Below are 27,351 nucleotides of genomic sequence, written 5' to 3' on the forward strand. Positions count from 1 at the left end.
CCCATCGACAACCCACTACGAGGGCACATCTCCATTGTTGTACAGGCAATGTACCGAATCCAATCAACAGACGTACATGCATCTTAGCTTTGTTCAATAACTCGAATCAATCCCTCAGCATAGCGTTGACCAAGACACCCCGAGTCTGCCGACCGTGAGCCATTGCTCTGACACTTACCAACGCGACAACAACAATCGCCACCCACGCGCGTTCTGCGCCTCGTCGCCTTAATCATGGAACTTTCAGAGAATCAAGTGTGTTTTGCCCGCCGCGAGCCAAACCAAAAAGACAGGATAGTAACACCATCTCTCTTTAGCTCAACCGGTCTTCTAGAATTAGCCGGCTGCCTGGTCCCTCCGCACCGTCCGGTCTCTCGGAACTGAGCGAGTCGCAGCACAACACCCGCAGTCAATCCGCCATCCCCGCTCCTGGCGGCATTAAGAATTTGAAGCGCGAAACCCCTCAGCCTGCTTCCCAGTCAGAGCCGAAGCGCAAACTCCTTTCTGACCGCGCCGCCGAGTACCCGCCCAAGGCCACTCATAGCTATGCTACGAGAGCGAATGTGGTCCAAGGCCATGCGCTTACGAGCGTGCCCTCTGTGAGCTCCATGGTCTACCACTGCGCATTCCCAATATCCTCCCACTAACTCGCCACAGTTGAAGTCCTCCTACCGACAACAGCCTGGCCAAACAGCGCTACTGGGCAGCTTTGCGAAAAGCTTTGGTCCAGGCAGAGACCGGCCGGCCGCCAAGACAAATGCCATCCGGCCTCCGACTTCACGATTAAAACATGTACCACGGCCCAAGACATCGCATGGGCATCGCGACGAAGATCTTCTCGATCAATCGACAACCACAAATGGTATGATGAGCCTCCGATCACAAGACATGTTCGAAGCCCAGGAATCACCCCATCCCAAGTACAAGAGATCAACCACTGCGATGATATATCCGCGCAAGACAAGAGAGAGTTCTTTATCGCAAGCCTTTGATGCACTCAACATTCAAGACCCAGTGCTGGCTGGTCGAGTGACACCTCCAGCCCCAAACCACTCCGCCGAAGATGTATAGGATATATCTCCAAGAGTCAAAGCACAGATACGCCAAGTGGACAAGTGCATTGCTGATATCAAATTGGCTGCTTCACCGACTAAATCCCCATCTCCTCGAAAATACCTGAATAAATTTTCTGACCTAACTGACTTTGTTGTAGTGTGGGACGTGGACGGTCGAGTTGGGGACATGGAGTCGCGGTTCGAGGAATTGAAAGACATGGTGAACATAACACTCACGCAAAAAAAGGGACACGACGACGCCCTGGAGCTGGCAAAGACACGAGGTAAGATAGGACGAATGAGATCACCTGCAGTTTACTGACTCTCGCAGTGGCCGAGCTCGAAAATGACCGCCAAAAACTTACTGAACGCAGTGAATCCCTGCGCAATGAGCTTGACAATGCTAGAGAGGAAGGCCACTCGTTGCGACGGCAACTTGATGAAGTCAAGTGGGAGAGTCAACGAGAGGTTGATCAACTTAAACGCGACCATTCTCGAGCTATTGAGGATCTGGATCGCCAACACCGCACCGCCTTTGAGGATCATCGCCGAGAGCTGAACCTATTAAAAGAGCAAGGGACAAAACAGCACTCAGAACAGATCAAATCGATTACGCGAGATCACGAAAGATCCCTCGAGGAAGAACGCCAGCGCAAAGACCGCGAAATGCAAGATTTACGGTCGACCATGGGGAGAGAAGCGCAAGATATGAGCTTGAGTATGCAACGGAAAGAGCGTGAATTGCAAGACTTGCGCGCCGAGAACGACTCCCTTTGCAGCGAAATCGAGCGCCAGAAGAGCCTCAATGGCAGCCTCCAGTCCAATATATCGGAAATATCCGCGGCCAATGTGACACTGGAAGCCAAACTCAATTCCGTTCGATCGCAGGTTGAATTTCTCGAGTCTGATAGCAAAGCACAGTCCGACTCTTTCGCAAACATGGAGGCCAGGCTTCAGGAGGCCCTTCGATTAGCCGAGGAAGCGAAACAGAAGCTCATCAAGGAAGAGACCGAGCGACGCGTCTTGTTCAACAAGTATCAAGAGCTCAAAGGTAATATTCGCGTCATGTGCCGTGTACGGCCTCCGCTAGGCGCTCCTTTAGAGAATCGTGCTGGCATGAACTTCCCAGACGAGAAGACCTCGGCCGAAATTGTCCTAGCAGGGCCTGAGGAACGCAGCAGCTTGGGCGTCGTCTCACGGAAAAACTATCCTTTTGAGTTTGACCGTGTGTTCATGCCAGCATCCCAAAACGAGGAGATCTTTGGCGAGATCTCACAACTTGTGCAGAGCGCATTGGATGGCTATAACGTCTGCATCTTCTGCTACGGCCAGACCGGCTCTGGCAAGACTCACACGATGTCTTCAGATGACGGCATGATTCCTCGCGCAACGCACATGATATACGACACAATCACGAAATTCAAGGAAAAGTCTTGGGAGTACACTATGGAAGGCTGCTTCGTCGAAGTTTACAACGAAGAATTAAACGACTTGCTGGTACCAAATGAGCGCAACCCCAAGAAGCTTGAAATTCGTCACGATGAGGCGCGCAAGCAAACCACTATAATCAACTGCAAAACGGTCATATTGAGCTCCCCTGATGTGGTTGAGACGATGTTGAGCGAGGCGCAGAAGAACCGATCAGTGGCAGCGACAAAAGCCAACGAGCGCTCGTCTCGGTCGCATAGTATCTTTATCCTCAAACTTGTCGGCAAAAACTTGGCGACTGGAGAGCAGTGTGAGGGCACACTGAACCTGGTCGACCTGGCTGGTTCAGAGCGCCTGAAGCACTCGCAGGCCGAAGGAGAACGCATGAAGGAGACGCAAAACATCAACAAGAGTCTTAGCTGTCTGGGCGACGTGATTGAGGCGCTAGGTCGCGGATCTGGCCACATTCCGTATCGCAACTCTAAGCTGACGCATCTACTTCAGTACAGCCTTGGTGGTAACAGCAAGACTCTCATGTTTGTTATGGTATCGCCGTTAGAAGTTCATCTAAAGGAGACGCTGACAAGTTTACGGTTCGCAACCAAGGTGAGCATGCTTCACGCACTGACAGCACTTTGCAATGTAGTACCTAGACTGACATAGAGCAGGTACATAACACGCATATCGGCACGGCCAAAGCGACGAAGAGGATTAAGGGCGGCGATTAGCCAACTTCCTACCCTGCGACAGATCCTGACTTTACGCACGTTTGCTTTGTTTTGTATATCTGTATGGACCATGTCGGCTACGCAACGGGTGTGATTACATTTTGGGCGAAAAAAGATACCTTGGGATAGCGAGTCCATTTTTTGTTTGCATTGTTCGCGGAGGCCGCATCTGGTTTTCACTCTTTGAGGAGCGTACAGCTCTATACTTTGTGCAGATCCGCCTCATTCTGGATATGGGATGGCAATGAATATTTATGTGGCATGGTTTAAATGAGGATAACAGCCGTCTTGATTGTGGTGTTTTGGGGCGGGTACGCTGTGCTGCATGTCCAACCATCTTAGGATATCTAGAGGATCAAAAATCGTCTAGAGCGCATTATTCACTTTTTCTTCTCTCTCTTTCATGCCCTGCTCGTCGTGCTGCTTATACAAGAGCATCTATCTGTGGAAGATTACAATACGTGAAGTGGACAGCTAGCAAGTTCTACCAACGATCGTTGGAGCCCTCGTAGAGCTCGCCGCGCCCAATGTTTCCGCCCCTGCAATCTTACTACAACGAGCATCTACAGAATCTCGTTATTTTTACCTTAGCCTGGTAATGACTGGAGTATTATTTTTAGCAGTAGTATAATATCAATTAGATAATTAAACTCTACAGACTTTTATTCAGCGCAGCCCTGGCGTAAATGCCAGCATTGGGTCCTCCAGGTGGTGTATGCATCGACCGGGACTAATTCATATACCGGGTGTCAACGTGACGTAGCGCGGACAGCTTCATGTTGTCACTCTCAAGCTTTCATCAATCTAATCCTAGGATAGCGTATGTCAACCCCTTCCCAACCAAAACAATCGCCCAGCATACTCACGATAATTCAAGACCGTAAAGGTCCGACGCAAATCACCCATCAACTCAGAGAAGGCCCAGACCCCAGAGTGGGAACCCAGTCACCATGGACGTCTCCCAGGCCATTTCAGGCTACATCTCCAGAATCGTGATGCCCGCGGGGGAGACATCATCGTCCAAAATGAAGATTTTGCTGTTGGATAGAGATACTGTCCCTATTGTCTCCACAGCCATTACGCAGTCAACTCTTCTTAACCACGAGGTCTACCTGATTGATCGCCTGGACAACACAGCGAGAGAGAAAATGAGGCATCTACGCTGCCTCTGCCTTGTGCGGCCATCGCCAGAAACCATCCAGCTGCTAATAGACGAACTGAGAGATCCGAAATATGGCGAGTACCAGTTGTACTTTACCAATGTGGCGAAGAAGTCCTCACTCGAGCGACTGGCTGAGGCCGACGACCATGAAATCGTCAAGGTTGTTCAGGAGCACTTTGCCGACTATACCGTCGTAAACCCTGACCTCTTCAGCTTCGAGATTACGCTTCCAAGGTGGCGTATCTTTACGAGTAGCCCCGATACCTGGAACCCCGAGTCTCTTCAACGCTGCGCAGATGGGTTGGTGGCTGTGATGCTGTCTCTCAAAAAGAAGCCCCTCATTCGCTACGCGAGGAGTAGCTCTGTGGCGAAGAAGCTCGCCTCTGAGGTCCGATATCTCATGACACAGGAAGAGCAGCTGTTTGACTTCCGAAAAGTTGACACGCCGCCGATCTTGCTAGTCCTTGATCGTCGTGAGGACCCCGTCACCCCGCTCCTGACACAATGGACCTACCAGGCCATGGTTAATCATCTTCTCGGTATCCAGAATGGTCGCGTGAATCTCGAGGATGTACCTGATATTCGGCCAGAGTTGCGAGAGATAGTTCTATCACAAGACCAGGATCCATTCTTCAAAAAGAACATGTTCCTCAACTTTGGAGACCTTGGCAGTACAATCAAGGAATACGTGGAGCAGTATCAATCAAAAACGAAAAACAATGCCGACATTGAATCTATCGCCGATATGAAACGTTTCATTGAGGAATATCCAGAATTTCGCAAATTATCCGGCAACGTCAGCAAGCACGTCACCCTCGTCTCCGAACTCAGCAGACGTGTTGCAGCTGAGAATTTGCTAGAGGTTAGCGAGCTGGAACAAAGTCTAGCCTGCAATGATAATCACAACAATGACTTACGAGTATGTATACGCCACTGATCTTGTACAGGAACATTACTAACAAGGAGATAGTCAATCCAAACTTTGCTGCAAAACCCTCAAGTAACAGCTAACAGCAAAGTTGCGCTGGTCACCTTATATGCTCTGCGCTACCATAAACAGCCATCAAACTCCTTGGCAATGCTATCTGATCTGCTTGTTGCGGCTGGCAATGTACAACCGCGCCAGGCTGCTATGGTAGACAAGGTACTTGCTTACCACACATCTCTGCACTCTTCACAGGCGCAGGGTGGCATTTCAGATATATTTGAATCGGGTGGGATATTCGCTGGCGCTTCAATTCGCTTCAAAGGGCTAAAAGGCGTGGAGAATGTCTATACGCAACATACGACACTGCTCGAAAGTACCCTACAGAATCTCGTCAAGGGTCGCTTGAAGGAGCAACAGTACCCATTTGTTGACGGAGGCGGAACTACCAGAGATAAGCCTCAAGACATTGTCGTCTTCATGATTGGAGGCGCAACATATGAAGAAGCCAAAATGATTGCGGGCATCAACGCAACAACCCCCGGCGTTCGAGTTGTCTTGGGAGGGACTTCTATTCAAAACGCTAGCACCTTTATGGAAGAAGTCGATGATGCAGTTAGCTCCTGGCCCGATACTCGATCCCGTAGGTAAAGAGGCGTGGTTGTCGGTACCGCGAAGCTGGACGCAGGAAGGCTAGGTATTCACTCCAAAGAAAGCCCATTTGTACTTATACACTTAGACCCTATTATTCATTCGCAGCAAAGATACTTGAAGCTTTTCTCCATCTTTTTTCCATCAGATAAATCCCTTCAGGCACTATTCTCGACGTACTGAAGTGGCTGCAGACTGGCTGGCTACCTATGTAGGTAGTTATTGTAACCCCTTCAATTTGCCCCACCAAAAAAGGTGCGCGACAGGCGCTCCGATCGTCGAGAACATTTTTACCACCTCAACACAGAGACCATGCACGCAATTTTACGACACAGAGCTCGCAGTAGGCGCATAATATCGACGATAAGCCGCCGCAGGTATCTAGCGACCGTCTCGGAAAGTGCTAGGTGAGTAGAAACGCGGCGCAGAGACCTGGTCGCATTGCTAGTCGCTAATGGTGTGTCGTCTGCAAGAACCTTCGATGTGGTTGTCATAGGAGGCGGCCATGCCGGCGCTGAAGCCTGCGCGGCTGCAGCGCGGGCGGGAGCCAGGACGGCGCTCGTCACGCCAAAGATCGAAAACCTCGGCACCTGCTCCTGCAACCCCAGTTTCGGGGGTATTGGCAAAGGAACCATCCTTCGCGAGATCGATGCCCTCGACGGCCTTGCCGGGCGCATAATCGACAAGGCCGGCGTGCAATTTCACGTGCTGAATCGAAGCAAGGGGCCGGCGGTTTGGGTATGTTGAAGACATCAAATGTGCTTGGACGTTTATGCTAGGCATGGAGTTGACCTGTTTCCATTTGCACAGGGGCCGCGAGCGCAAATCGACCGCAAGCTCTACCGTACGTACATGCGCGAAGAGCTTGAATCGTATGCGAATCTGTCAATTGTACTCGATTCCGTGTCCGACATCGTACTATCGACAGAAGAGACCGGGCCCAGCGCACAAAAACCCGCCATCTCTGGCGTTCGACTCGACTCTGGCGACATCATTCTCACCAAACGAGTGGTTATAACCACCGGCACATTCCTAGGTGGAGAAATTCACATTGGCCTACAGACATATCCAGCCGGTCGCCTAGGGGAAGCAGCGACGTTTGGACTGAGCAAATCATTGCGGGATGCTGGCTTTCAGCTAGGTCGCCTAAAGACGGGAACGCCTCCGCGGTTAGACAAGTCGAGCATCAACTTCGATGTCATGGAGACGCAGTATGGCGACGATCCGCCCAATCCATTCAGCTATTTGCACAGCCGCGTCGAGGTCCAAGATCAGCTCACCTGCAGCACCACATACACGAACCATGCAACACACGATGTGATACGGGCCAACTTGGAAAAGACAGTTCATATCCGTGAATCCGTCAAGGGTCCTAGATACTGTCCTTCTCTGGAGTCTAAAGTAATCCGATTCGCTGACAAGGAACGGCACATCGTTTGGCTTGAGCCCGAAGGCTTTGACGACCCCGTCATCTACCCGAACGGCCTATCCATGACCATCCCTCCCGAAGCGCAGGAGCAAACGCTGAAAACCATTGCCGGGCTCGAGCAGGTCAAGATGCTCCAGCCAGGATACGGCGTCGAGTACGACTACATCGATCCCCGCGGGCTCAAATCAACTCTGGAAACCAAGGCCATCGACGGCCTCTACCTCGCCGGCCAAATCAACGGTACTACCGGCTACGAGGAAGCAGCAGGCCAGGGCGTCCTAGCTGGAATGAATGCCGGACGAGCGGCGGCCGGCCTCCCTGGCGCGTCTCTGTCACGATCCGACGGATACATCGGCATCATGATCGACGACCTAATCACCAAGGGCGTGACCGAGCCCTATCGCATGTTCACGTCTCGCAGCGAGTTCCGCATGGCCGCGCGCGCCGACAATGCCGACCTACGACTCACCGAAAAGGGCCGCGGATGGGGCGTCGTCACCGACCGCCGCTGGCGGGCGTTCACCGATGACAAGGACCAGATCGACAGGCTCACGGGCATCCTCGACTCGGTATCCCTGTCGACGGAAGAGTGGCGCAAGCACGGCTTCCAGACCAAGCGCGACTCACGCCGACGTAGCGGCACCGACATTGTGCGGCTCTCCAACGCCAGCAGCACGCGCGTCGACCTGGAGCGCCTGGCCGCGCTGCTCCCCGGCATCGCCGACTTTTCGCCGCGGATCCGGGACCGCGTCTTCGTGCAGGCGACGTACGCGCCGTACATCCGGATGCACGAGACCGCCATCGGCAGGTTCAAGAACGACGAGGGGGTCCAGCTGCCCCTGGACCTCGACTACGACGCCATTCCAGGTCTCGCGCTTTCCGAGCGCGAGGTCCTCAAAATCACCCGGCCGGAAACTCTCGCCCAAGCTCGTCGCGTCGAGGGCGTCACGCCGTCGGGGAGTTTACGCTTGCTTGCGTATGTTCGGCGCCGCTCCGATGCCACGCCCTTGTTTGCGAACAGCACATAGAGCGGCCCCCCCTTCATACGGGGCATTGATGCCTCTCAAATGTCTCCCTGTATCTCATACATGTACACAATAATAGATTTAAACTTGGGAAAGCCGGGATGTTACAAGTGTTTATTATACAAATTTTCTTTGCCGTGATAAGTACAGCTTCTCCCCGCTATAGACGCCGAGTATCCCACGCACCTGGTTTCAAATGCACAGCGGGCTGGACAGATAATTATTGCTTATTCTTCTGCTTCTTCGGCGCACCGAGGATCTTTACAGCATCCTTCGTATACACGTAGCTCGCACCGCTCCATATCGTCGTCGCAGCCACAACATATCTATTCCAGCGTTAGCTCGATACTCCGTGCGAAGGAAGCAGAATGGAAGTCCAACGTACTGCATGATCGACAAAGCCTGCGACAGGTCCAGAGGCACCAGAGGCGCCGCAGTCGTCACGCCAACAAGAGCTAGCTGCAGGAACGTGTTATACTTGCTGATCGTGGTCGGCCGGACCTCCGCCGAGGGCAGGGAAAAGTCCCAGTAGCGCGTGAACGTCTTCGGCGGCGGGAGCGATATCCAGCGAAAGTAAATGGCCGCGATGGCGAGCCCGACATCTCTGCCGAGGATAATGCTCGCCACCCATACTACTCGGAAGACATTCGTTAGCATCGGAGCTGTAAAGAAACACCAGCCCTCTCCCTCGCTTCCTCTTCAGTCGGCGGCGGGCAAGTTGGACAAACGTACCTGGCAACGCTCCCTTGACGGCAAGGCACACTGTCAGGACCGTCATGAGCACCTTGTCGGCCATCGGGTCGATCACCGTCCCGACGACCGTTTTGCGGTTCCACCGGCGCGCGATCCACCCATCGAGGAGGTCCGTCACGCCGGCGTAGGCCAGCAGCCCGGCCGCCCACGCATGCGAGTCGTGCAGCACAAAGTATCCGATGACCGGCGCCGCGACCAGCCGGGACATGGTGAGGATATTGGGCAGCGTGTAAATGTCCTCGTGCAGAGTCGGGTCGGCCAGCGGACCGCCAGCGCCGGGCGATGCCGACGGTGACGACGGCGCCGAGCTCGTGGGTATTCGAGCCGCTTCGTCGTGGGCGTTGGTAGGAGGCTGCGGTTTACGCGTGGGGATGGGAGGCTTGGAGCTGTTTCTGTTTCACACACGCGGGTCAGCGATGAGAATACCAAGAGACACTATAAGGTTCGTTTGGCGGCGGCAGGCTGCCGACTTTAGCGAAGTTGGCAGCGCATTTGACAAAAACGACAACCAGGAACACACACGTACGAGGTCTCTCGGCGCAGCGTGGGCACGACGAGGCCGAGTTTGGCCCGGCCTAGCGGCCGCGGGAGGGGCGAAGAGGACAGCATCCGCGCGGCAGCGCCCGACGGCCAAGAGGACGACACCGGCCGCACGAGGAGAGTCGTCCTGCGCAAGGCCGTCCGGCCAATGGCCCCGGCCTGCAAAGAGAGCATTGCTGCGAGCGGGAGCGGGCTCTCAGCTCCAGTGGCACACTTTGACGCCGTGTTCAATGTCCTTTTTCGGGGGGGTCAGTAAGGTTTTCCGGGTGCGCAGGCCGTTGGGGCAGGCAATTTTCGCTTCGAAGCCGCGGACGGCCGTGTCGAGAACAGGGAAAAAAAAGCTGGGTTGCACATCGTGGTATTTTGCGGGGACCTTGGCTGCTACCCTGTAGGACGTGTAGCTGACAGACAAAAGCACACAGCATGCACAACTCGCACACAAGCAACACCTGTAACGGGCTGTCTACTTAACTATGAAACCATGAAGGCACGTAGATGTAGACCAAGTGTTGCATTCGTGCTGGAGTGTTATTTGTGTACCCGTGTGGGCGGCTTCTTGATGTTTCTTGTCTTTGGTGTTGCTCGGCTAAAGTAAAGCTAGAGCCACACCGCCAACCCCGTAGAATGCTGCACCCAACTATGAGACCACAGGGCAGCGCATTGCTGGCTCCTCGCGCGTCAACGATACAAATCAAGTATGAATTATCCAGGAAGACCAGGAAGACATGACTGAGTATTGCTAAAGCTGACCCTATGTTGCATGGGGATGTGCAACATGTTGCAGCAGCAGGTCTTGGCTGATCCATCCAGAGCATGCATGTATTGGCATCTCTCGTAGCATTTTACAACACCCACCTCGGCAATTCCGTTGCGGGACGGCCGCCACATCCATGTCCACTCGGTTTGGAGCTCTCCTACTCCTTGAAATATATCCGTATACAAGTATATACGGAGTAGATATATTGTATAACGCTGCGCCACAGACTGGGGGAAGGGGGTGCCTGCCTTGTGGCCTGACGTGTTTGGCTGGGTTGATGCTTGTTCCTTGGCCGCCAACGCAGGCCCTTGGAGGCCAGTTTCCCTGCCTTGGCGTGCGTTTCTCCCTCGCCGGGCAAGCACGCTGCCGGTGTAACACGACGGACGTTCTCTCGTACGGAGTAAGCTCACATTACATCAGTACCTGGCAGGGAGTAATCACTTAAGTGCTTGCGCATTGTTCCAATGTTCAATGTCCCTCCCCCCCGCAGCTTCGTGTGCGCAAGGGAGTAGCGCCATTGACGCTGGCGCAACAAGGTGCGAGACATTTGGCAACTTGAAAAAGGGCCCGCCAGGGGCCAGGGCCATCACATGGATACCCGGCGTTCGTAGAGGGTGGTGCCGGGGTCGCGGAAGACACCTTTTAGGCCATCCCGCTCGCCGATGTGACACACCCCTCCCCACAGGGCGTTTCTGCTAATGGTATCATTTTGGCCCCCAGGGCTGGCAAGGCTGTATGTGATATTCCAACTGCCCTGATGCGAGCAAATAATACGACGTTGGAGGGCCCTTGCGACTCGCGCGCATCTTGGCACGGTACGGTAAAACCGAATAGGTGATTTGCCGCATGCTTTTTTTCTCCAATCGTTCCTCTCATCGTCTAAACTCTTACCCAGACAGGACACGCTCTATGCTACCCCGAACACCCGAGTTATACATGCAAGTATAGAAACAGTGGTGTGCGCTAGTGGCCGAGGATGCAGAGGACCCCGATTCAGTCACGTCTATACTTATTTTCACATACCATTCCATCAGTTATGCTTCAATTTTTTCTTTATGCCGACCCGGTTGCGCCACAACTTGATACTGCTGTGTTGGCACGCATGTAGAGCGGCATTAAACATGTTGCTTATCAGCCAGCCCATGACAACACGGCTATCCTCTGGAGAAACGCTACATGCTTCGGTTAACAGCCGCATGACGCTTTTTCGTCTCTCATCTTCCCCATCCCGAGTCTTTCCTGTCCACGACCCGATAGCCAGGTCGAGCACTTCACATGCAGCCAAGTCATCCAGACAGTGCAACTTATCCACTTGCGCTGCGCAGTGGCTGATCGTCCGTTGGAGAAGTCGCCTTGGCCTTTGGTAGCGGACGCCGTCATACCCCACCTCCCTTACATTTCCTTGGATTGTACATATCTAGCGCGACCCTCCGCTCAGCTCATCGTTGCGTTTGCGCGTTCCTTGAGAAAATTATCCTCCAGCATCAATCGCCAGTCAGTTGCCGTGACAGGCATGTTTGAGTGGTCCGGCGAGCGGCCCTTGCTTGGCTGTCACGACCACGCGACAACCCCTTGCCAGAGCGGCCAGCAAATCAGCCGTCAACTTTGTTTGAAAAAAGTGCGGGGTGGGCGATAGTTGAAGAATCGAAGGAGAGATGTGTCAAAACGATATCGACCAACCGTGCACGACGGGTCGTTGCGAAGAAAAAAGGAGACCAGGTTCCGGGAAGAGGCCTGCCGCCTGGCAGATTTGACAAAGGGTCCCCTGCCAAATATCCGTGCCGTCGGGGCGGGGGCCGTGACCGTTGGGCATGCATCCCGGATTTGCTTGGGGTTTGTTTGGCTTGCCCGTGTCTCACGATCTTCACTGTCCGAAAACAAAAACAAAAATAAAAATAAAAATTAGTCCAATGTCATGAAAGGTCAGTGTGACCTAACGGCCTTAGGATACAAAATCCTATCTCATGGAACTCACACCCGCTTGTCAACTCCACATAAGAGAGTTCGCCAGTGCCTCCCCCTCAAAATGTGGGAGAGGCAACGGGGGGCGCGCGCCCGTCCGGGCTCCATATCACAGCTAGACAGGGCTAACAGAAATCCGAAATCCACCAGGCTGTGAAAAAAAGCTTCTGTGGACACCTTGACGCACGCACGCAAGGGTGGGATGCGGGCATACGGGGTCGCCGGATCTGCAGCGCTGCAGCAAAGGCCCAGCCACAACCACCACCGCAGCGGGGTAGCGGAGGCAGTGAGTTGAGGAGGAGCTGCAAGTTTTCTTGTTGCTCGGATGCAGCCGACCCGTCACCGCACAAGCAGAACTTTCTTTTTGGGCCCCGCGATAGTGTCATTCTTTTCTCTTTGGATTGGACACAATGCACACGATTCTGGCTTCTCGGAACCCGTCTGCGTCGTCCACTGGCGGGCTGGGCCTCGCTGGACCGACACGACAAGATCCACCGAGAAAGCCGCCCGCCCATCACGGTTCGCGTAATCATGTCATGTGCAAAAGATGATGCCTGTTGGTCTCTTCCTACTCCATTGCTCCGTGCTTCTCTTGGGGGCTTCGGGACTTGCGTTCCGCCCGCAGATCTGCAGGCCAACAGGTCCGTGGTACCTTGGAGGTTGATTCCTGCGTGACCTCGTGGCCCGCGCTACGGTGACACCAACCAGTCTTCCCCACAAGTCCCAAAGCTGCAAGCGCCAGGTATCCAGGATCGCCAAGCCATCCTTGCTCTGTCAAGACATCGAGATACCAACGTACCACCAATTCGTACTTCCAGTCAATTCTCTCAACCAACTACTTATTCGTACTTATTTGGTAGCCTCCATTGAGGATCAACTGGCGCTTGCGCTCAAAGAGGCCGTCTTTGTTGGTCCTCCCTAAAGTAGAGGTACTGTACATCGCATGCTATTTATAGATCTCCATGTGGCGGATTTGGCTGGATGTAATTGCACAATTTCGCCCGGCTACAGGTGCTCATCAAATATTTTGGGCATGGTACCAACGTATGGCACTAGAGACTTTACAAAATGAACCGTTTCGCATCGCGTGCTGCACTACAATATGTAAGGTTCTGTTTATGTCACATGGCATACACAATAGACTATCAGATCGCTGCCACATGGCCGTCTAGCCGTCTAGCCGTCTAAAACTCAAAACTATGACTCAGAAAATTACGTGCATTCATCATGCTAGCAACCAAAAGAAAAAACCAAGTTGGAGACGTGATAACAGACAGAGAGGTATTACCTCTCACATTATGGAATTTGGAAGCTTTTACAGTATTAATAAATTCTATTAACATATGATAAAACCCAAACCGTTTCAATCCTCCATATCAACGCCGAGAAAGTCCCAATTTTGCCGTGTTCGCCGTGTTCGCCGTGTTTGTCGCAAGTCAGTTTGTAGCAGACGCAATATTGATTAATACATTCTCATATGGCCATTGCCACCCATATGACCATTGCCTCCCATATGACCATTGCCGCCCATATGACCATTGCCGCCCATATTTTGGTCAAATGTATTCCATTCACTACCATCCTCGAGAGTGTAGCCGTTGGCATCCTGCTCATCGTCTGCATCTGAAGGCATTGGTGCAACAGAGGACATTGTAAATGTTGAAGGGTGTGCAATTGGTGCCACAGTTTGGGGCACAGTTTGGGGCACCGTTTGGGGCACCGTTTGGGGTTGCGACATGTAGTATGAGTGTTGGGGAAGATAGGGAGGCTGGCTGACCGGGTACGTCAATTGCTGTTGCGGCATTCCGACCTGATGATAACTTGAATTCGGAGGGGGGCCTGTGGCGTAACTGTTGAGCGGCGTCTCTCGAGAAGGCTGTGGCCACGCGAACGCAGGCGAGCTGCCATGCTGAGCATTGCTCATAGGGATTTGTAAATCGCTGTGACTCATAGCATGGTGAAGGATAGCAGTGCCATTGCTGAATGAGCCTTGATGAGAACCGTAGTTGGTAGAAAGGGCAACTTCAGGTTCGGGAATCGAAACAGGTTCTTGCATGGGGAATCGAAAATTGTAATGCAGAAACTCGTAGCGAGGATGAATGCCACGCAGAGCTCGGTCATGGGTCGGTCTGATGAGATCCTTGAAATCATCAACGGCATAATAACTGACCAGGTGATGGGTGACCCCTTGAAAGGCGAGACTTATCGTCTTCTTTACGAGGCCCCCCTCTTTGAAGGGATAAGAATCAATAAGAGAGCCAACTAGGGCTCGCTCATCTGCCTTGCTGCCACCGATGGATTGCTCAAGGCCTGCTTCCATATATGCCGACATTTTCGGCTGATGCGACGACGATTCCGTCTTGACGATGCCTCCTGGCGAGGGCTTTTTCTTCTTCAGGGCTCGCTTCTTTTCGCCAGGAGGGAAGGGCTTTATGAGCTCCCGGTAGATTAAGAAATTATTGAGAATGCGACTCGGGCTCCAGGTAACTCCATCGGTCCAGCGTTTGATTCCGGACGCATGCTCTTCGTAGATGAAGACGTTGCCGCTTTGGATGAGGTCTTGACGCTCGCGGTCGTGAGGGCGACGGGGACAATGGGGGAACCTGCCCGATAGGACTGCTTCGAAGAGGACAAGGGCATCCAAAGTAGAATCTACCCTACCCTTGTAGGTCGGCAGCAGCAATGGTGTCGACTGACTTTCCATCATAGGCTGTGGTCGACTGTAGTTGAATGTAGTCGGACCGATGTTGTCGAAGAATACTAGTTGTTGATGATTGGTACTAAGCTGCGTCAAAGTTAGGGTTCAGGATTTAGAAGTTTTGAGTTGAGAGAGTTGAGGAATTGAGTTGAGGATCCGAGTTGGGTATTTTGAGTTGGGTATTTGGGTTCGGTATTTGAGTCAGGCATTTGAGTTGGGGAACTAACGTTGAATTGAAGTTATTCAAAAGGAGAAAAATCAGAGTCGCGACTCAAACCCAATTGAAGAAACAGACTTTGGTGAAGAAGATGTCGATTCCTCAGAGATACTCGGTAGCTTGTGGTGGTTTGTCGATCTGGGGCAAGTGTTTTGGATTGGATTGGGAGGAAAGTGCGAAGAGCAGAGGCAGGAGAGAATAAATAGGTAGCTAGCGGGAGATGTGGGTTTCCCCTTCTTCCTTTCTCTCTTTTTCTTTTTGAAAAAAAAAAAGAAAGAAAAAAACGTCAAATGCCTTTTTTTCTAGTATCGTAACCGCCGTTTCTTCAAGGCGGAATGGGCAAGTTGGTAAGGTTTGGAGGCGCGTGAGTTGCTCGAGGTCTAACAAGTGAAAGTGGACACGAACAGCTGGCGATGATTCACCATTGACATGTCCGGTGATGTGTACTTGGTAGCGTGTTGGGTGACAAGGCCTCGACAAGTAGTTAGTTACTTGGACGTGGCAACAAAAGGAGAGTAAGTGTTTGGTGTTGACAAGTTGGATCGAGGCCGTGGCGGGGAATGGGTTGTTTTAACTTCCGGGCGGCGGGTGTCAAGGAGCTTGTAAGTAGGTAAGTAGGTCGGTAGGTAGGTGAGTACTTGGGGTTATATGAGCAAATGAGAAGCTGAGCAGTCAATGGTTGGTGGTCAGTCAGTGACCTTGTTAGTTTAATACCAGCACCTACTACTGGCACCAGAAAGAAAGGAAGAAAGAGGGGAGCCTGGTGCACTGGAGTCCGTCCTGGAGCCCTGGAGCCATGGAGGAACCATCCATGTTAGTGAGTGGGCGGCGGCGCTGTGCCTACTTGGTCATAGTGTCGTTGGCGTCGCATTTGTTACAATTCCCGTCTGGACGACGACCGAAAACAGCACCACTGGGGGAATGGCGAAACCGAGAGCAGTTCAGTCCAGTCCAGTCCAGCCTGCAGCCTGCGGTCGGGGCTTGCCCGTAAGTCAGTCCCCCTAGGCAGCGCTTTGTAGCTTGGACGAGACCGGCGTCGAAGGCTGGCCAGCAACCAAGCCAGCAACCAAGCCAGCAGCCAACCAAGCCAGCAACCAAGCACTGTACTGTCTGTACCAGTACCCAGAACACAAACTACTAACAACTTGTTCCCCCCTTCCCTTTGCTGCTGCCCACCACTACAACTCGCCGGGGCACGCCATTTTTTTCTTCATCAGCCTCATTCAAGTCGCCAATCAATTAATCAAAGCTATTCCCCCATATCTCTTGTGCACGGGCTGCGCCGCCGGAGTGACGGGCAGGCCGCAACCGACCAACACCAGGCGAGACAGAGATGGACCGAAGCACCAGCAGGCAGGAGAAAGGCGGCGGCGACAGCCGGCCAGCCCCTGGTCAATCCCCGGCTACAGCTGCAGGCCAGAGAGCCCCGGCAGAGTTGCAGCCCTTGCCTAGTGCAAGACAACGGCGACCAGACCAGGGTTCACGCTGGAGCAAAGTCTGGGCCAGCGTAGCAGCAGAGCGTGGCGACTGGCAATGGGCCGATTTGGGAGCGACAACAGGGGGGGTGGATCGTGGCGTCGAGGAGGAGTCCTTTTAGTGCCGCAAACTAGACCAAGTTCAGTTCATCTCGCTCGGCTTAGAAGAGAGCTGCACGCCGATGATAGTTAACTCCCCAGTCGATAGAGTAGCCAAGTTGTCGCAGATTCGCAGTGTCACTGGCAAAGTCCGCTGCGAGGTGACAGAAGCGCCATTAACGGCTCGTCCAGGCATGCGGAGAACCATTCTTGTTTCTTTGCATATATTCCAGTACTGATTAAATCCAAAACCCCTCACAGTTTATATTGAATTGTCAGGCTAGTCCTGCACATGATGATGTCTTTATTGTAAAGTCGTCCTCTCCTGTGGCCGAGTCGCTCTTCTCCTCTACTACCATTGCTGCTCCTCGCGTCTGCCATGTTTTTGTCACTCCTCGACTGGACCCAAGTCGTAGTCGCTAATGATTAGTCTTTGATGGGACCGGGTCATAAAGATGTCAGGCGATAATTGCGACCTCCCTATCCTCTGCTGTTCGCAGAGGTCTCCTATGTGGGTTAGAACAACATGCACACCTACTTGGGTTCGGCTCGCATATCCCCCGCCTATCTTGTTCGGCAAGTAGAAGTGAATGTTTTGATATTTGCGTATCAAATACTGTGCAAAACATCGATTATGATCAAGTGCACTGCTTCACTATGTGATGGCCATGTGTCTGGGTTGGAAAAACGCCAAATTAAACTCTATCGTGCGTAGCAAGTCCCAAGACAGATCGTAACTCAAACCCCTCGAGCTAACAAACTCAGGCACCATCCGTTTGACAGTGGCAATGTGCATGAGACGAAAGCAGACTGCAGAAAAGCTGAAAAAAAAAAAGATATGAAAGCCTTGGTGTCTATGGCCTGTGTGTGTACGTGGGTTGATCAACGACACAGGCTGGGACGTCGCGACCGATGTCAATTTGTCACCCCCTGGGTCATTTGACAAGCCCGACACCTGAAGGATGACTCGAGTGTTGGAACACGGTGAATTGGCTGGTTAGGGGCGGCGCAACGTGAATTATTCGATCACGTATGTGGTGTGTGGCGGCCCTGTCGGTAGGGGGGCCGGCGATCGAGATGTGGCATCCGGACATGCAAAGTATAAAAGTGATCAATCAACAACACCTTATCAACACGGACTAGTTCAAGGAATATCGAAACTGAATTTTCAACGCGTACTCCTTCTTTCAGAGATGCAAGAGGAAAAAATACTGCATGATCTGTTTTACGGAGCGTGCTGCGGTCTCGAGCAGTCGGACATGTGGGAGGCCGCCGTCGCCAAGTCGCAAGAGGACAAGTACTAATATCTGCTATCCAGTACTACTGGTAAGAGAGGTAGGCACTAAGCAGAGCACGACGAAGAGCTAGCTAAGCAAGTAAATAGTCATGACGGAACGGACGCACGCACCACCGCATCTAGCAGGCCGATCTTGAACCCCAGGAGGCATGGGCCATGTCACTGCTCAACCGATTCCGAACTGTGTACTTGACAACGGACTACTAGTTCGGTCTTGATATTTTCTTTTTTTATCGATTGTAGAACCGAACCAACAGCGCACCACGCTTGCTGCTTCTAGTCGACGTCTAGACTATGTACGCCTTCGCTCCTGCCCAGCCGCCCAGCCACGTTCCGGCCCCCAAAAACACACAGAGATACGCACGTATGGGAGTTACAATCTACTTCTTGACTATGACGTAACTGGGGCATGAATTTCTATCTGCTTCTTTCGTTAACCAAAATAACTAACCATTTGTGACCGGGCCAAAAAAAAAAAATAGCTGGGTGCAGACCGGGAGACTTGCTGGTACTTGCTGGCTCCACCGCATCGACCCATCCTCAAGCCATCCATCCATCCATCCATCATCCATCTCAGCCATCACCTCACATTTTCCCGTCTCCGCTAACCAAGTCAGAACCAGACACCAGCAAGGCGCCCCCCTCAACAATTCACACATGCGGAAGGTTGTATTGACGTGCCCAAAACAGCAGTACTTGGAGAAAACGGTTGATGATAGGTGCGCCAGTAAGTCCTTTGTGCTCTGGCGGAACTTATCATGTCATGCCATGGCGGCGGCGGCGGCGGCGGCTGTTGCTGCTGCTTCTCATGTTAGTTGACGTTTTCTTCGTATCCCCGTATCGCCTCTCAGTTCATTTGACAGCCTATTCCCAAGGAAGATTGCATTGCCCAAACATCTCCGTTTTATCATGCTCTTTCACCCAGGGCCAGTCGGCTTGAAATTGCTGACCAATGAAGAAAATTTTGCACTGCTAACCATTCAATAGTGACTGAAATTTTGTGACAACACGGGTCCGGGATGAACAGATTTACATTGTCTCATTACCCCAACTTCCACGCAGAAACGCCACACTCATATGCCAGACAGCGGATTGGTGACTGCGCCTCGCACGCACGGTGATGCTAAAAATCGCATGGCTGACATGGTAGTCGGTTATGACCGCCAAGTCTATGAGATGATCTGCAGCAAACCCTGTGTACATCTCGACAACTGCCCCATTTGCCGCAACTCTTTTTTTCGATCCCATCTGGGCAACAAAACCTACCTGTCTTGGTGTGGTGGGCGTTGTTGCGTGTAGTCTATGGCACCACCACTACTCCAAATTACAGGTTACTAGTTGAGACAAACCGAATTGGGGGTTGGTTTTGGAGCAACTCGACGCTTGAACAAATGGATGGATACGGGCACTTCGACGCAGCCCAAAAAGTTCCTTTGCGCAAAACATCCCAAGGTGAAGAGAGGAGCAAGGAACGCGCGGCTGCGAGTTCCTTCACACGGGCAGCGGACAACGGCTCCGCAGCCATTCACGGCGACCCCGACCGCCCCTCCGTCCGTGCTCAATGCAGCCCAACCCATCTTGTTTCCGAACAGTTGCAGCAGCCGCCGTCAATGCAAAACGACCGAGGCTCGCCTGTCTTTCCCTCGCACGCTATTGCTCCTAGTGCCCGTTCACCTTTTCTTCCTTCTTTTGGAACCTTTTTTTTCTTACCTGTCGTATGGCTGGCCGTTGAATCCGTCCACCCGGCCTGGTTTGGTTTCCAATATTGGTTCGCCGGCTCCATGGTTCCCCATGAGGCTCAGCGGCTATCCCGAACGCCCAAGTTTCTTTTTATCCAGACGTTCCTGTCCTCAAACGGCTCTTTATGCGGAGGCCTCAAATCAGTATCCCACATTAAGCCACACAGCTCACCCTCCCGGGGTGTCTTGTCCCGGACCGACAGACGACGGCGATGACGGAATTGGTACCCCGCGCCGGTCTGTTGCTATAGAAGCAGGGTTTTAGCTGGTTGGAGTTGGAGCCGTTGAGCCATGACTCTCTTCTGACAAGACGGGCAGGAAACTGAAGCTTCAGGCCGAGTCATTCGCTTGGCGCACAAACGACATCGATAGTTTCGAACCAAATTGGCTATAGACCCCGAGCCTCGCGCAAGAGATGGTCTCCTGCGTAGAGATAGAAACTCTAGCTGCTAGCCACTAGAAGCCCGGGCATAATCGACAAGCCATTTGTAAGTCATCACCAGCCTACTGGTACGAACTATTCGTGATGCATTGAACCCGGCTTGCAGTGATTCATCTTAGCGGCGTCTTTTATGTGACATGCAACATTAAAATCAAGATCGAGTTTCCTGCTCGTGCTTTTTCCTATTCACAGATCCCAATATGCACAGGCCTCAGACGCCACCATAGTGGTAGTCGCCTATGAACAACCCTGTAGTCAAATGTCAATATTGCCTATTTCTCCCTCTTTTTCCCCCATCCCCAAAATTGGCTAATAACTTATAAATCAGGGAGAAAGCAGGGAAACGAGAGACCAGCTCTGGAGACAAGGTGGCGCCCCAGAAGCAGGGACCAGGGCCTATGCAGATGCGCAAGGGTCAACCAGGATCTGTTGGCAGGGGTGCTCCTCCTCGGGAAAGCCTGGTCCGTCGCAGAATCAGCCCATGGCCAGTTATGTGTCAAACAGCTTGTCGTTTGCTAGTACCAGTAGTTTAGGCTGTTACCCCATGCCCGCCAGTCCAACAGGAATTGATGTTCTTGAGAGGAATCTCAGCAAATAAACGGGGCGGTATAACGTACATAGAGCCGCTACGCTATCTGATTAGTTTGACCGCCGAGCTGGGATTGCCGAATAAGGTGTCAAAAACCGATATGCACTTCCCAGGCACACACACACACACACCCGGACGCCGGACGGACGGCCCTCCAACTACTTCGTTACGTGGCAGCCACGCCGCCGCTTGTCCCACTCTGAGCACGGTCGGAGATTTCGATTTCCCTGTTTTTCTTGCATTGTATTGTTTCTGACCCCAATCTCGGGCAGCTTGTCTCTCCCCCGGGTGAGACCATTCATATCAAAGTGGCTTGCGGCCCTCTCTGGGCTCGATGCACAATATTTCCCACCGCACGCGAAACGGTACCATGCCAGGCTAAGTTAAAGCCGTCAAAACTTGGGCTTGCGTGCTGCCCGGGTATGCAAGAATACTGGTCGGGCTGAAAAGCAATAAACAAACGGTGGTGTGTGGGTTTACTATTTTCTTGGGCAGAAACGTCTCTCTGCGTTCGGCACTTCTCTAACATACCACCCCCCCCCCCCCCCCGGAAAATTCCATTTCAATGCAATGCTGCCCCTGAGTACATAGTTCACCTGCACATGGGGTGATTGATCAGTGACCGCCGAGATAGAACCAAGGCTCGTCAGTCTTGTCGTACGGACGGCCGGGGACCTCCATGGGAACGGGGACCATTCCCGAGAACATGGCAAAGTCGCCATTATTACCAGGATTTCCATGTACTGGCACGATGACACCGCATTCCCAGTTTCGGCAGCTCATCTTTGCACTTCCCGTGCCTCTGTCTTTGACCACCCGACCCCTACAGTACCCTCTGCGCGTTAGATAACAGGGCAGTTGGAAACGGTATTTGCCTATTCCTTCCCAGGCTGCCACGGGAGCGGGCGACTGCACTTACCATGCACTCTCCGAGAGATTGGCGCTGCCAACGTAGGCCCATCCCGCCGGCGGCGCACTATTACTAGCCAACTGGGTTTCTCCTGCTGGCCAGCGGACGAAGATCAGTTTGCTATGCATCAGCAGCCCGTCCCTATTGTTGACGCAATCTCGAACCAGCTCTCTCGGAAAACTGGGCGACCTCCACCACTTTGCCTGAACGCAGATGGTCCCAGCAGACTAGTTGCGCGCGTGTTAGCAAGGATTGGAGGCCGTTGCAGAGAGCTTGCCTGCATTGCTCAGTTTTCTGAGCTAGGGAAGCCTCACTTGTCGCCCGCCTTTACTGTTGGAAACCGTCCGATCCGTTGGAAAGTATATCCGGAACCGATCCCGGAGCCTCTCCGCGGGTCGTAACTCTTTGCCTTTAAGCTTTCCGCTGGCGCGCGTGTTATACTCTCGCATTCCATCGTCCCCTGGTCACGTTGGCGCGCTCGCGCGTTAGTGCACAGAAGGCAGAGGGGGGCATGATAAGGCGGTGAGGAGAGGGGTTTTTACCTTGACAAGCGTTGTATATTACATTGACGAGGTTGCCGTTGATGGAACCGAGGGAGGCACACTAGAACAAGCAAAGGTCGAGTTAGGGACACGGGAGCGCGGTCAACGAGAAAGCTGGGCGGGCCAACTGACAGCTATGTCAAGTTCGACGGGTGTGTCTGTAGCCAAGCCGAGCCCCTTTACAGTTGCTCCCAAGCCACAATAACCTGCGAATATCGGGCAAATTTGCCGTCAGACGTCAGCATATCCGATCATCATGCCGGCAGGCGGGGAGGGGCAGAGCACCACTTACCGACACGACGGAGAGCATCCCCAGTGTGGCCTCCCGGTCTAGACTATTGTTAGTACGAAAGGGAGGGAAAAGAAAGAATTGCGCAAGTGATTATTTTTTACATGGAGGAAACAAAGCCGAGCTTTTCCGTCGCAGAGAAGTCGTAGTTTGCAAGGCTCTTGACCATGCCATCGTCTACGCCTGCAGCGGTGAGGAAACGGGCCATGTTCTCCCCAAACACGGTCATCCCGCAAGTGACGTTTGCGTCCAGACGGGGCAGGTCAATTAAAAACACCATCTGCAATCGAAGATTTTCACTCATCAGCCAAGCTCCTAGAGATCAAGAAATGCGACGGGCCTATTGATCGGAAGATTGGGGCACAGACATTCTCCATGACTCCGGTTTCGCCCCAGTCGTAGGGCACCAAATTCCCTGTCGGGATCACTAATCGGAGATACTTGGCATACTTGAGAACCTGAAGCTTGGAATGCATCGATCCGGGGCCGTGCATTGGCGGGAAGCAGAACCGTACATTCTTGGGCGCGTTCTCCTTCATCGCTTGTTTCTGTCCGGACGTCGTCGGTCAGTCGCTTGCCGCAATAAGAAAGGTAGACAAGTGAGAAAAACAGAGAGGAATGTTGGGTCGCGTTACCGATTCTTCGTCAGCCGCAAAGGCGAGTAGCAAAACTCGGGTTGTGCCGACATTCAGCTTCGATAGCAGCCATTCGTCGTCCCACTGGAAGGAAGATAGCAGTGCAAGCTGGAGATCTTCCATCTGAAAGACTTCTTCGATCGTAATGTCATCACATGTTTTGGGATACCCCTTGGTCCATGTGCGGCGCACGATTCCTTGCGGGTATGGCGGTTGTGCGGCCCCTGGCCGTTCGGATTGTTGTGGCGTGAGTCGCTTCGTCGCAGGGTCCCCGGCGCTCCCCTCGTTTGAGTTTGAGTTTCGGCGCCGCTTCCCTAGTCGACTCAACCGTGCCTCTTCCATTCCTTTCCGATCCAGCATGATGCTTCCAAATGTGGCCTGCTTGGCGGCTTCGGGGTTTTGCGCCTCTTCGGGGACAGCATCGGCATCGGCATCCTTCACGTTGCTTTGGTCTTGGAGGGACAGCCCAATGGCACGGCGCAGGTCTTCATCTTCGTCGGAATCGCTGTCGAGTAGAATCACTTCCCTATCGGCCATCTTAATGAATACGACGGGCCCCAGACGGCGTGGGTGTTTTCTCCTAAAACACAGGACGAGGATAAGCGGTAGCAGCGAACGCCCAGGAAGGACCTGGAAGCGCGTAGACTCGTCGCCACGTGATGTTTGCAAGGCGCGTGCTCTCGCACTGGAAACTGTCAGCGGATCTTCAGATATCGAGGCGAAAGTGCGAATAAATTCCAAAGTTCGGGAATGAAAATGAGGTTGGCTGAGAGTGAATTTCGTAGAAGCTCGGTGGGCGTTGTCAGACTCTGTTTCAGAGTGTTGACCAGTGTGGATCGGTTGTTGGCCATCACACCGTGAATCCTCCCCACAAACTTGCCATCGAAACTAAATCGCAATATAAATTTGAAATTTAGATATTGCCTTTATCAATATATTTTATTGGATATTTTCGGGCTTAGTTACTAGAGTTCATGGCATACATCCGAGCATTCTCGATCATGCCATACTAACAGAAGCCGCTATGCTACCGTTGGAGCCGTCAATGCGGAACAACGCAGTGATTTTGCCGATGGAGGACATGATTTACATCGCAGATAATCTTAACCGATCTTGACTCGATCTATAGTATGTTGTTGTCGTACTATGAAATAGCACCTTTACGCGGAGTTAGTCAGCGGCTACATGCTGTTTTCGTCGTCAATCATCATGGTCGTTGGCATCTCAGCAACTTAATTAATGCGCGTTGCCTCTTTCAGGTCTCGCACATACATATCCCGTGTCGTGTTGTTCGACGTTACTCAATGAATGTCTAGCGCGGTAACTACTTCCATGACGTGTCGATTAAGCGATCTAGCATCGACTTAGTTTCCCTCGCCATCGGCGCAGCAATATAAGGATCCCGCCGCCGCTCTACTCACATCAAAGGCACTTTCAATCCTTCAACTTTATAAAAATGTCTCAGAATACGGAAAAACGGCAGCACATTGCCATTGTCGGTGGAGGTGCTGCAGGCATGGTAAGTTGTGATAGACGCAACCGCCCTAAGCGACCGCAAAAATAATTGAGTTTCCATACTAGTCTTGTGCCGCAACGCTGGCCAGACATCTCGACATATTCAAAATTACCTTGATTGAGAAGGAAGCCGTGGTTGGCGGTCAAGCGACTTCAATTCCTCTTAACGCCCAACAGCATGGTGCCTCGTGGATGAACAATGGGGTCCAGGGCGGCTCAGGTGTACGTCAGGCGCACTTATAAATCAGTTTCTTACTTACCAGATGATAGATATTTAAACACACTTTTCATTTCTTCCGACAATATGGCCATCCTGCCCAGGAGGTCCGTCTTCAGGTTTCCTTCGGCAAAGGAAAGGACCGCTTCTGGACCAACTGCTTCCCGAGCCCTCTCGTCAAGCAGTTTGACTCTGACATTAAACGCTTTGGCACTTTCCTGAAAGTCATAAAATGGAGTCTACCAGTGCTTGGGATTGTTCCCATTTCTATAATGCTCAGAGTGTTTCTTTTCAGCAAAGACTTTGGCGACAAGATGGTGTATCCCCTCATTGCTTTATTCCTGGGCACTGGAAACCAAACTGCTTCCGTTCCCTCAGGTATTGTGGAACGTCTCTTCAACGACCCCAACATGAAACTGTGGGATTACGACCCGGAGACTCTGTTGCCAAACTTGCCCACCATGTATACCTTCGATAGGCTTCATGACTTCTACTCGGCGTGGCGGGAAGACCTGACAAGCAAGGGTGTTTCTTTTGCCTTGGAAACTGAGGTTCAGGAAACGGTATCACGGTCAAAGAACAACGTGATCCTAAAACTGAGGGATATACACGCAAAGGAGAGCAGAGAGGAGAGCTTTGACAAAGTTGTCTTCTGCTCCCTCGCGGACGAGACACTTCGGATTCTAGGCAAGAAAGCAACTTGGCGGGAAAAGTTCGTTCTCGGCGGTGCATCTTTCTATGATGATATAACCGTAACACATACTGACAGCTCCTATTTCAACGAACATTACGAAACGTCGTTCAAGAAGGAGCTTTGCGCTGAGCCAACGTCTGAGGCACAACGAAAGCAGATTGCATTCTCAAGTCCAGCAGACTCGAATGGCGGTGATGGATTCCGGCCCATGTATTATACTTATACATACGACAGCAACCCGAGGCTGATCGAAATGTCATTCAACTGCACCAACTACCAGCACCAGTTTCGCCAGCCGGACGTCAGCAACAAACGGGCACCAAAGCCTGTGTATCAAACCATCTTTCTCGACAAGAATCGCAAAGACCTCTGGACCATTGACAAAATTGACAAGGGTCAAATCATCAAGAAGAACTGGTGGCATCAACTCGGGCATCGATGGATTCATTACCTACGTGTCGTGCCGAACATGATGTTCATCCAAGGTAGAAGTAGCACCTACTTCGCGGGATCATGGACACTGGTTGTAAGTTTGAATCTGAAAACTAATGTTACTCGACTAATATGTGCCCCCCTAGAATATGCACGAAGTAGCCTGCGTCAGCGGTGTTGCCGCGGCGTACCGCATGGGTGCCGATTACGAGCAATTCGACGATTTCGCGACGGACTTCTTCTCCAAGTACTTGCTGCTCTCGCATGGGCTTATGTTTTCGCGACAGGAAAAGAAGAGAGGCAATGCAAAGAGTCACTCACAGTAGCAAGACAACCCTCAGGAGAGAATCAACTTGGAATATGAATGATCATGATTGACGCAGGTTGACATAGCAAAGGGGCTTTCTTGAGAGAACACGATTTATTTATTTTCTTGAGAGAACACGGTTTATTTATTTGCCATCAGTATCATGCTGGTTGTATGTGATAATTTCCCGTTTATCCTGTGTCTCGTACACCACATGTTGCAAATCTAGACTCCAAATCAGTAGTTGACCATCGTCAGGTCTGGTTCCTGTTCGAGTAAACAAATGCGCCAGCAGGACATCATGGACTCCGTCTTCCTCCCGAAAAATGCATGAAACAAAAGACCAACAACAGCAAGAGCGTATATATAATGCAAATAACGAATACTCCCGACCCTGTCCCGCAGCAGCATGAAGGTAAATGATGAGTACAAAAAAAGCGATCTCGGAAGCATGCTAGATGTTCATAAAACAGTGAGTAGTTAAGCAATCAATGCAGTTCGTGGAAGGAAAGCAAAACATGACCATCGAAAAAATCACGAGCAAGCGCAACAAGGGCGGAACAAAGCTCGCAAAGGTTAATAAATGGTAGGGAGAGACGCCGGAATAAATCGTAAGCGGATAATCTGCTAGTACGATGTGTACATGATAACAGCAAATATATTAGGACGAAGAGTCCAATTTCAAGATGCGGCGAAGGTCATTTTCCATTGCTTGGATACTATTGCCTTGTCCAGAATTGGCACTGCTAGACTGCGGTGCAGGTTGATTGGGAGCTTGCGTAGAAGCTTGGACAGAAGATGCCGAAGAAAGCGGTGGTTTGGCCGTCGACTGGCCTCCA

General features: G+C 52.1%; 6 protein-coding genes across 6 annotated transcripts; 3 read left to right on the forward strand and 3 right to left on the reverse strand.

Annotated features, from left to right (window-relative positions):
• Positions 1-234: 234 nt before the first annotated feature.
• On the forward strand, positions 235-3,211 carry ISF_08359 (kinase-like protein KLPA; the record flags this gene model as incomplete). Its single annotated transcript, XM_018851962.1, has 6 exons — positions 235-255; positions 318-599; positions 658-862; positions 1,214-1,339; positions 1,387-3,089; positions 3,152-3,211. The coding sequence occupies 6 exons, from the start codon at positions 235-237 to the stop codon at positions 3,209-3,211; spliced, it is 2,397 nt and encodes a 798-aa protein (XP_018700859.1).
• A 950-nt stretch (positions 3,212-4,161) lies between these two features.
• Positions 4,162-8,406, forward strand: ISF_08360 (Glucose-inhibited division protein A; the record flags this gene model as incomplete). Its single annotated transcript, XM_018851963.1, has 4 exons — positions 4,162-5,292; positions 5,554-5,941; positions 6,446-6,687; positions 6,760-8,406. 4 exons carry the CDS (start codon positions 4,162-4,164, stop codon positions 8,404-8,406), a joined length of 3,408 nt encoding a protein of 1,135 aa, XP_018700860.1.
• A 217-nt stretch (positions 8,407-8,623) lies between these two features.
• Positions 8,624-9,870, reverse strand: ISF_08361 (phosphatidyl synthase; the record flags this gene model as incomplete). The annotated part of the gene is made up of 4 exons (XM_018851964.1): positions 8,624-8,729; positions 8,789-9,035; positions 9,136-9,542; positions 9,683-9,870. The coding sequence occupies 4 exons, from the start codon at positions 9,868-9,870 to the stop codon at positions 8,624-8,626; spliced, it is 948 nt and encodes a 315-aa protein (XP_018700861.1).
• Positions 9,871-13,877: 4,007 nt separating this feature from the next.
• Positions 13,878-15,119, reverse strand: ISF_08362 (Gti1/Pac2 family protein; the record flags this gene model as incomplete). Its single annotated transcript, XM_018851965.1, has 1 exon — positions 13,878-15,119. One exon carries the CDS (start codon positions 15,117-15,119, stop codon positions 13,878-13,880), a length of 1,242 nt encoding a protein of 413 aa, XP_018700862.1.
• A 7,693-nt stretch (positions 15,120-22,812) lies between these two features.
• ISF_08363 (Tyrosyl-DNA phosphodiesterase) lies at positions 22,813-23,884 on the reverse strand (the record flags this gene model as incomplete). Its single annotated transcript, XM_018851966.1, has 3 exons — positions 22,813-22,992; positions 23,081-23,260; positions 23,348-23,884. 3 exons carry the CDS (start codon positions 23,882-23,884, stop codon positions 22,813-22,815), a joined length of 897 nt encoding a protein of 298 aa, XP_018700863.1.
• A 919-nt stretch (positions 23,885-24,803) lies between these two features.
• ISF_08364 (FAD dependent oxidoreductase) lies at positions 24,804-26,531 on the forward strand (the record flags this gene model as incomplete). Its single annotated transcript, XM_018851967.1, has 4 exons — positions 24,804-24,866; positions 24,929-25,084; positions 25,133-26,299; positions 26,352-26,531. The coding sequence occupies 4 exons, from the start codon at positions 24,804-24,806 to the stop codon at positions 26,529-26,531; spliced, it is 1,566 nt and encodes a 521-aa protein (XP_018700864.1).
• Between the last annotated feature and the right edge of the window lie 820 nt (positions 26,532-27,351).

The sequence above is a fragment of the Cordyceps fumosorosea genome (assembly GCF_001636725.1).
Source record: "Cordyceps fumosorosea ARSEF 2679 chromosome Unknown scaffold_29, whole genome shotgun sequence".
Lineage (NCBI taxonomy): Eukaryota > Fungi > Ascomycota > Sordariomycetes > Hypocreales > Cordycipitaceae > Cordyceps > Cordyceps fumosorosea.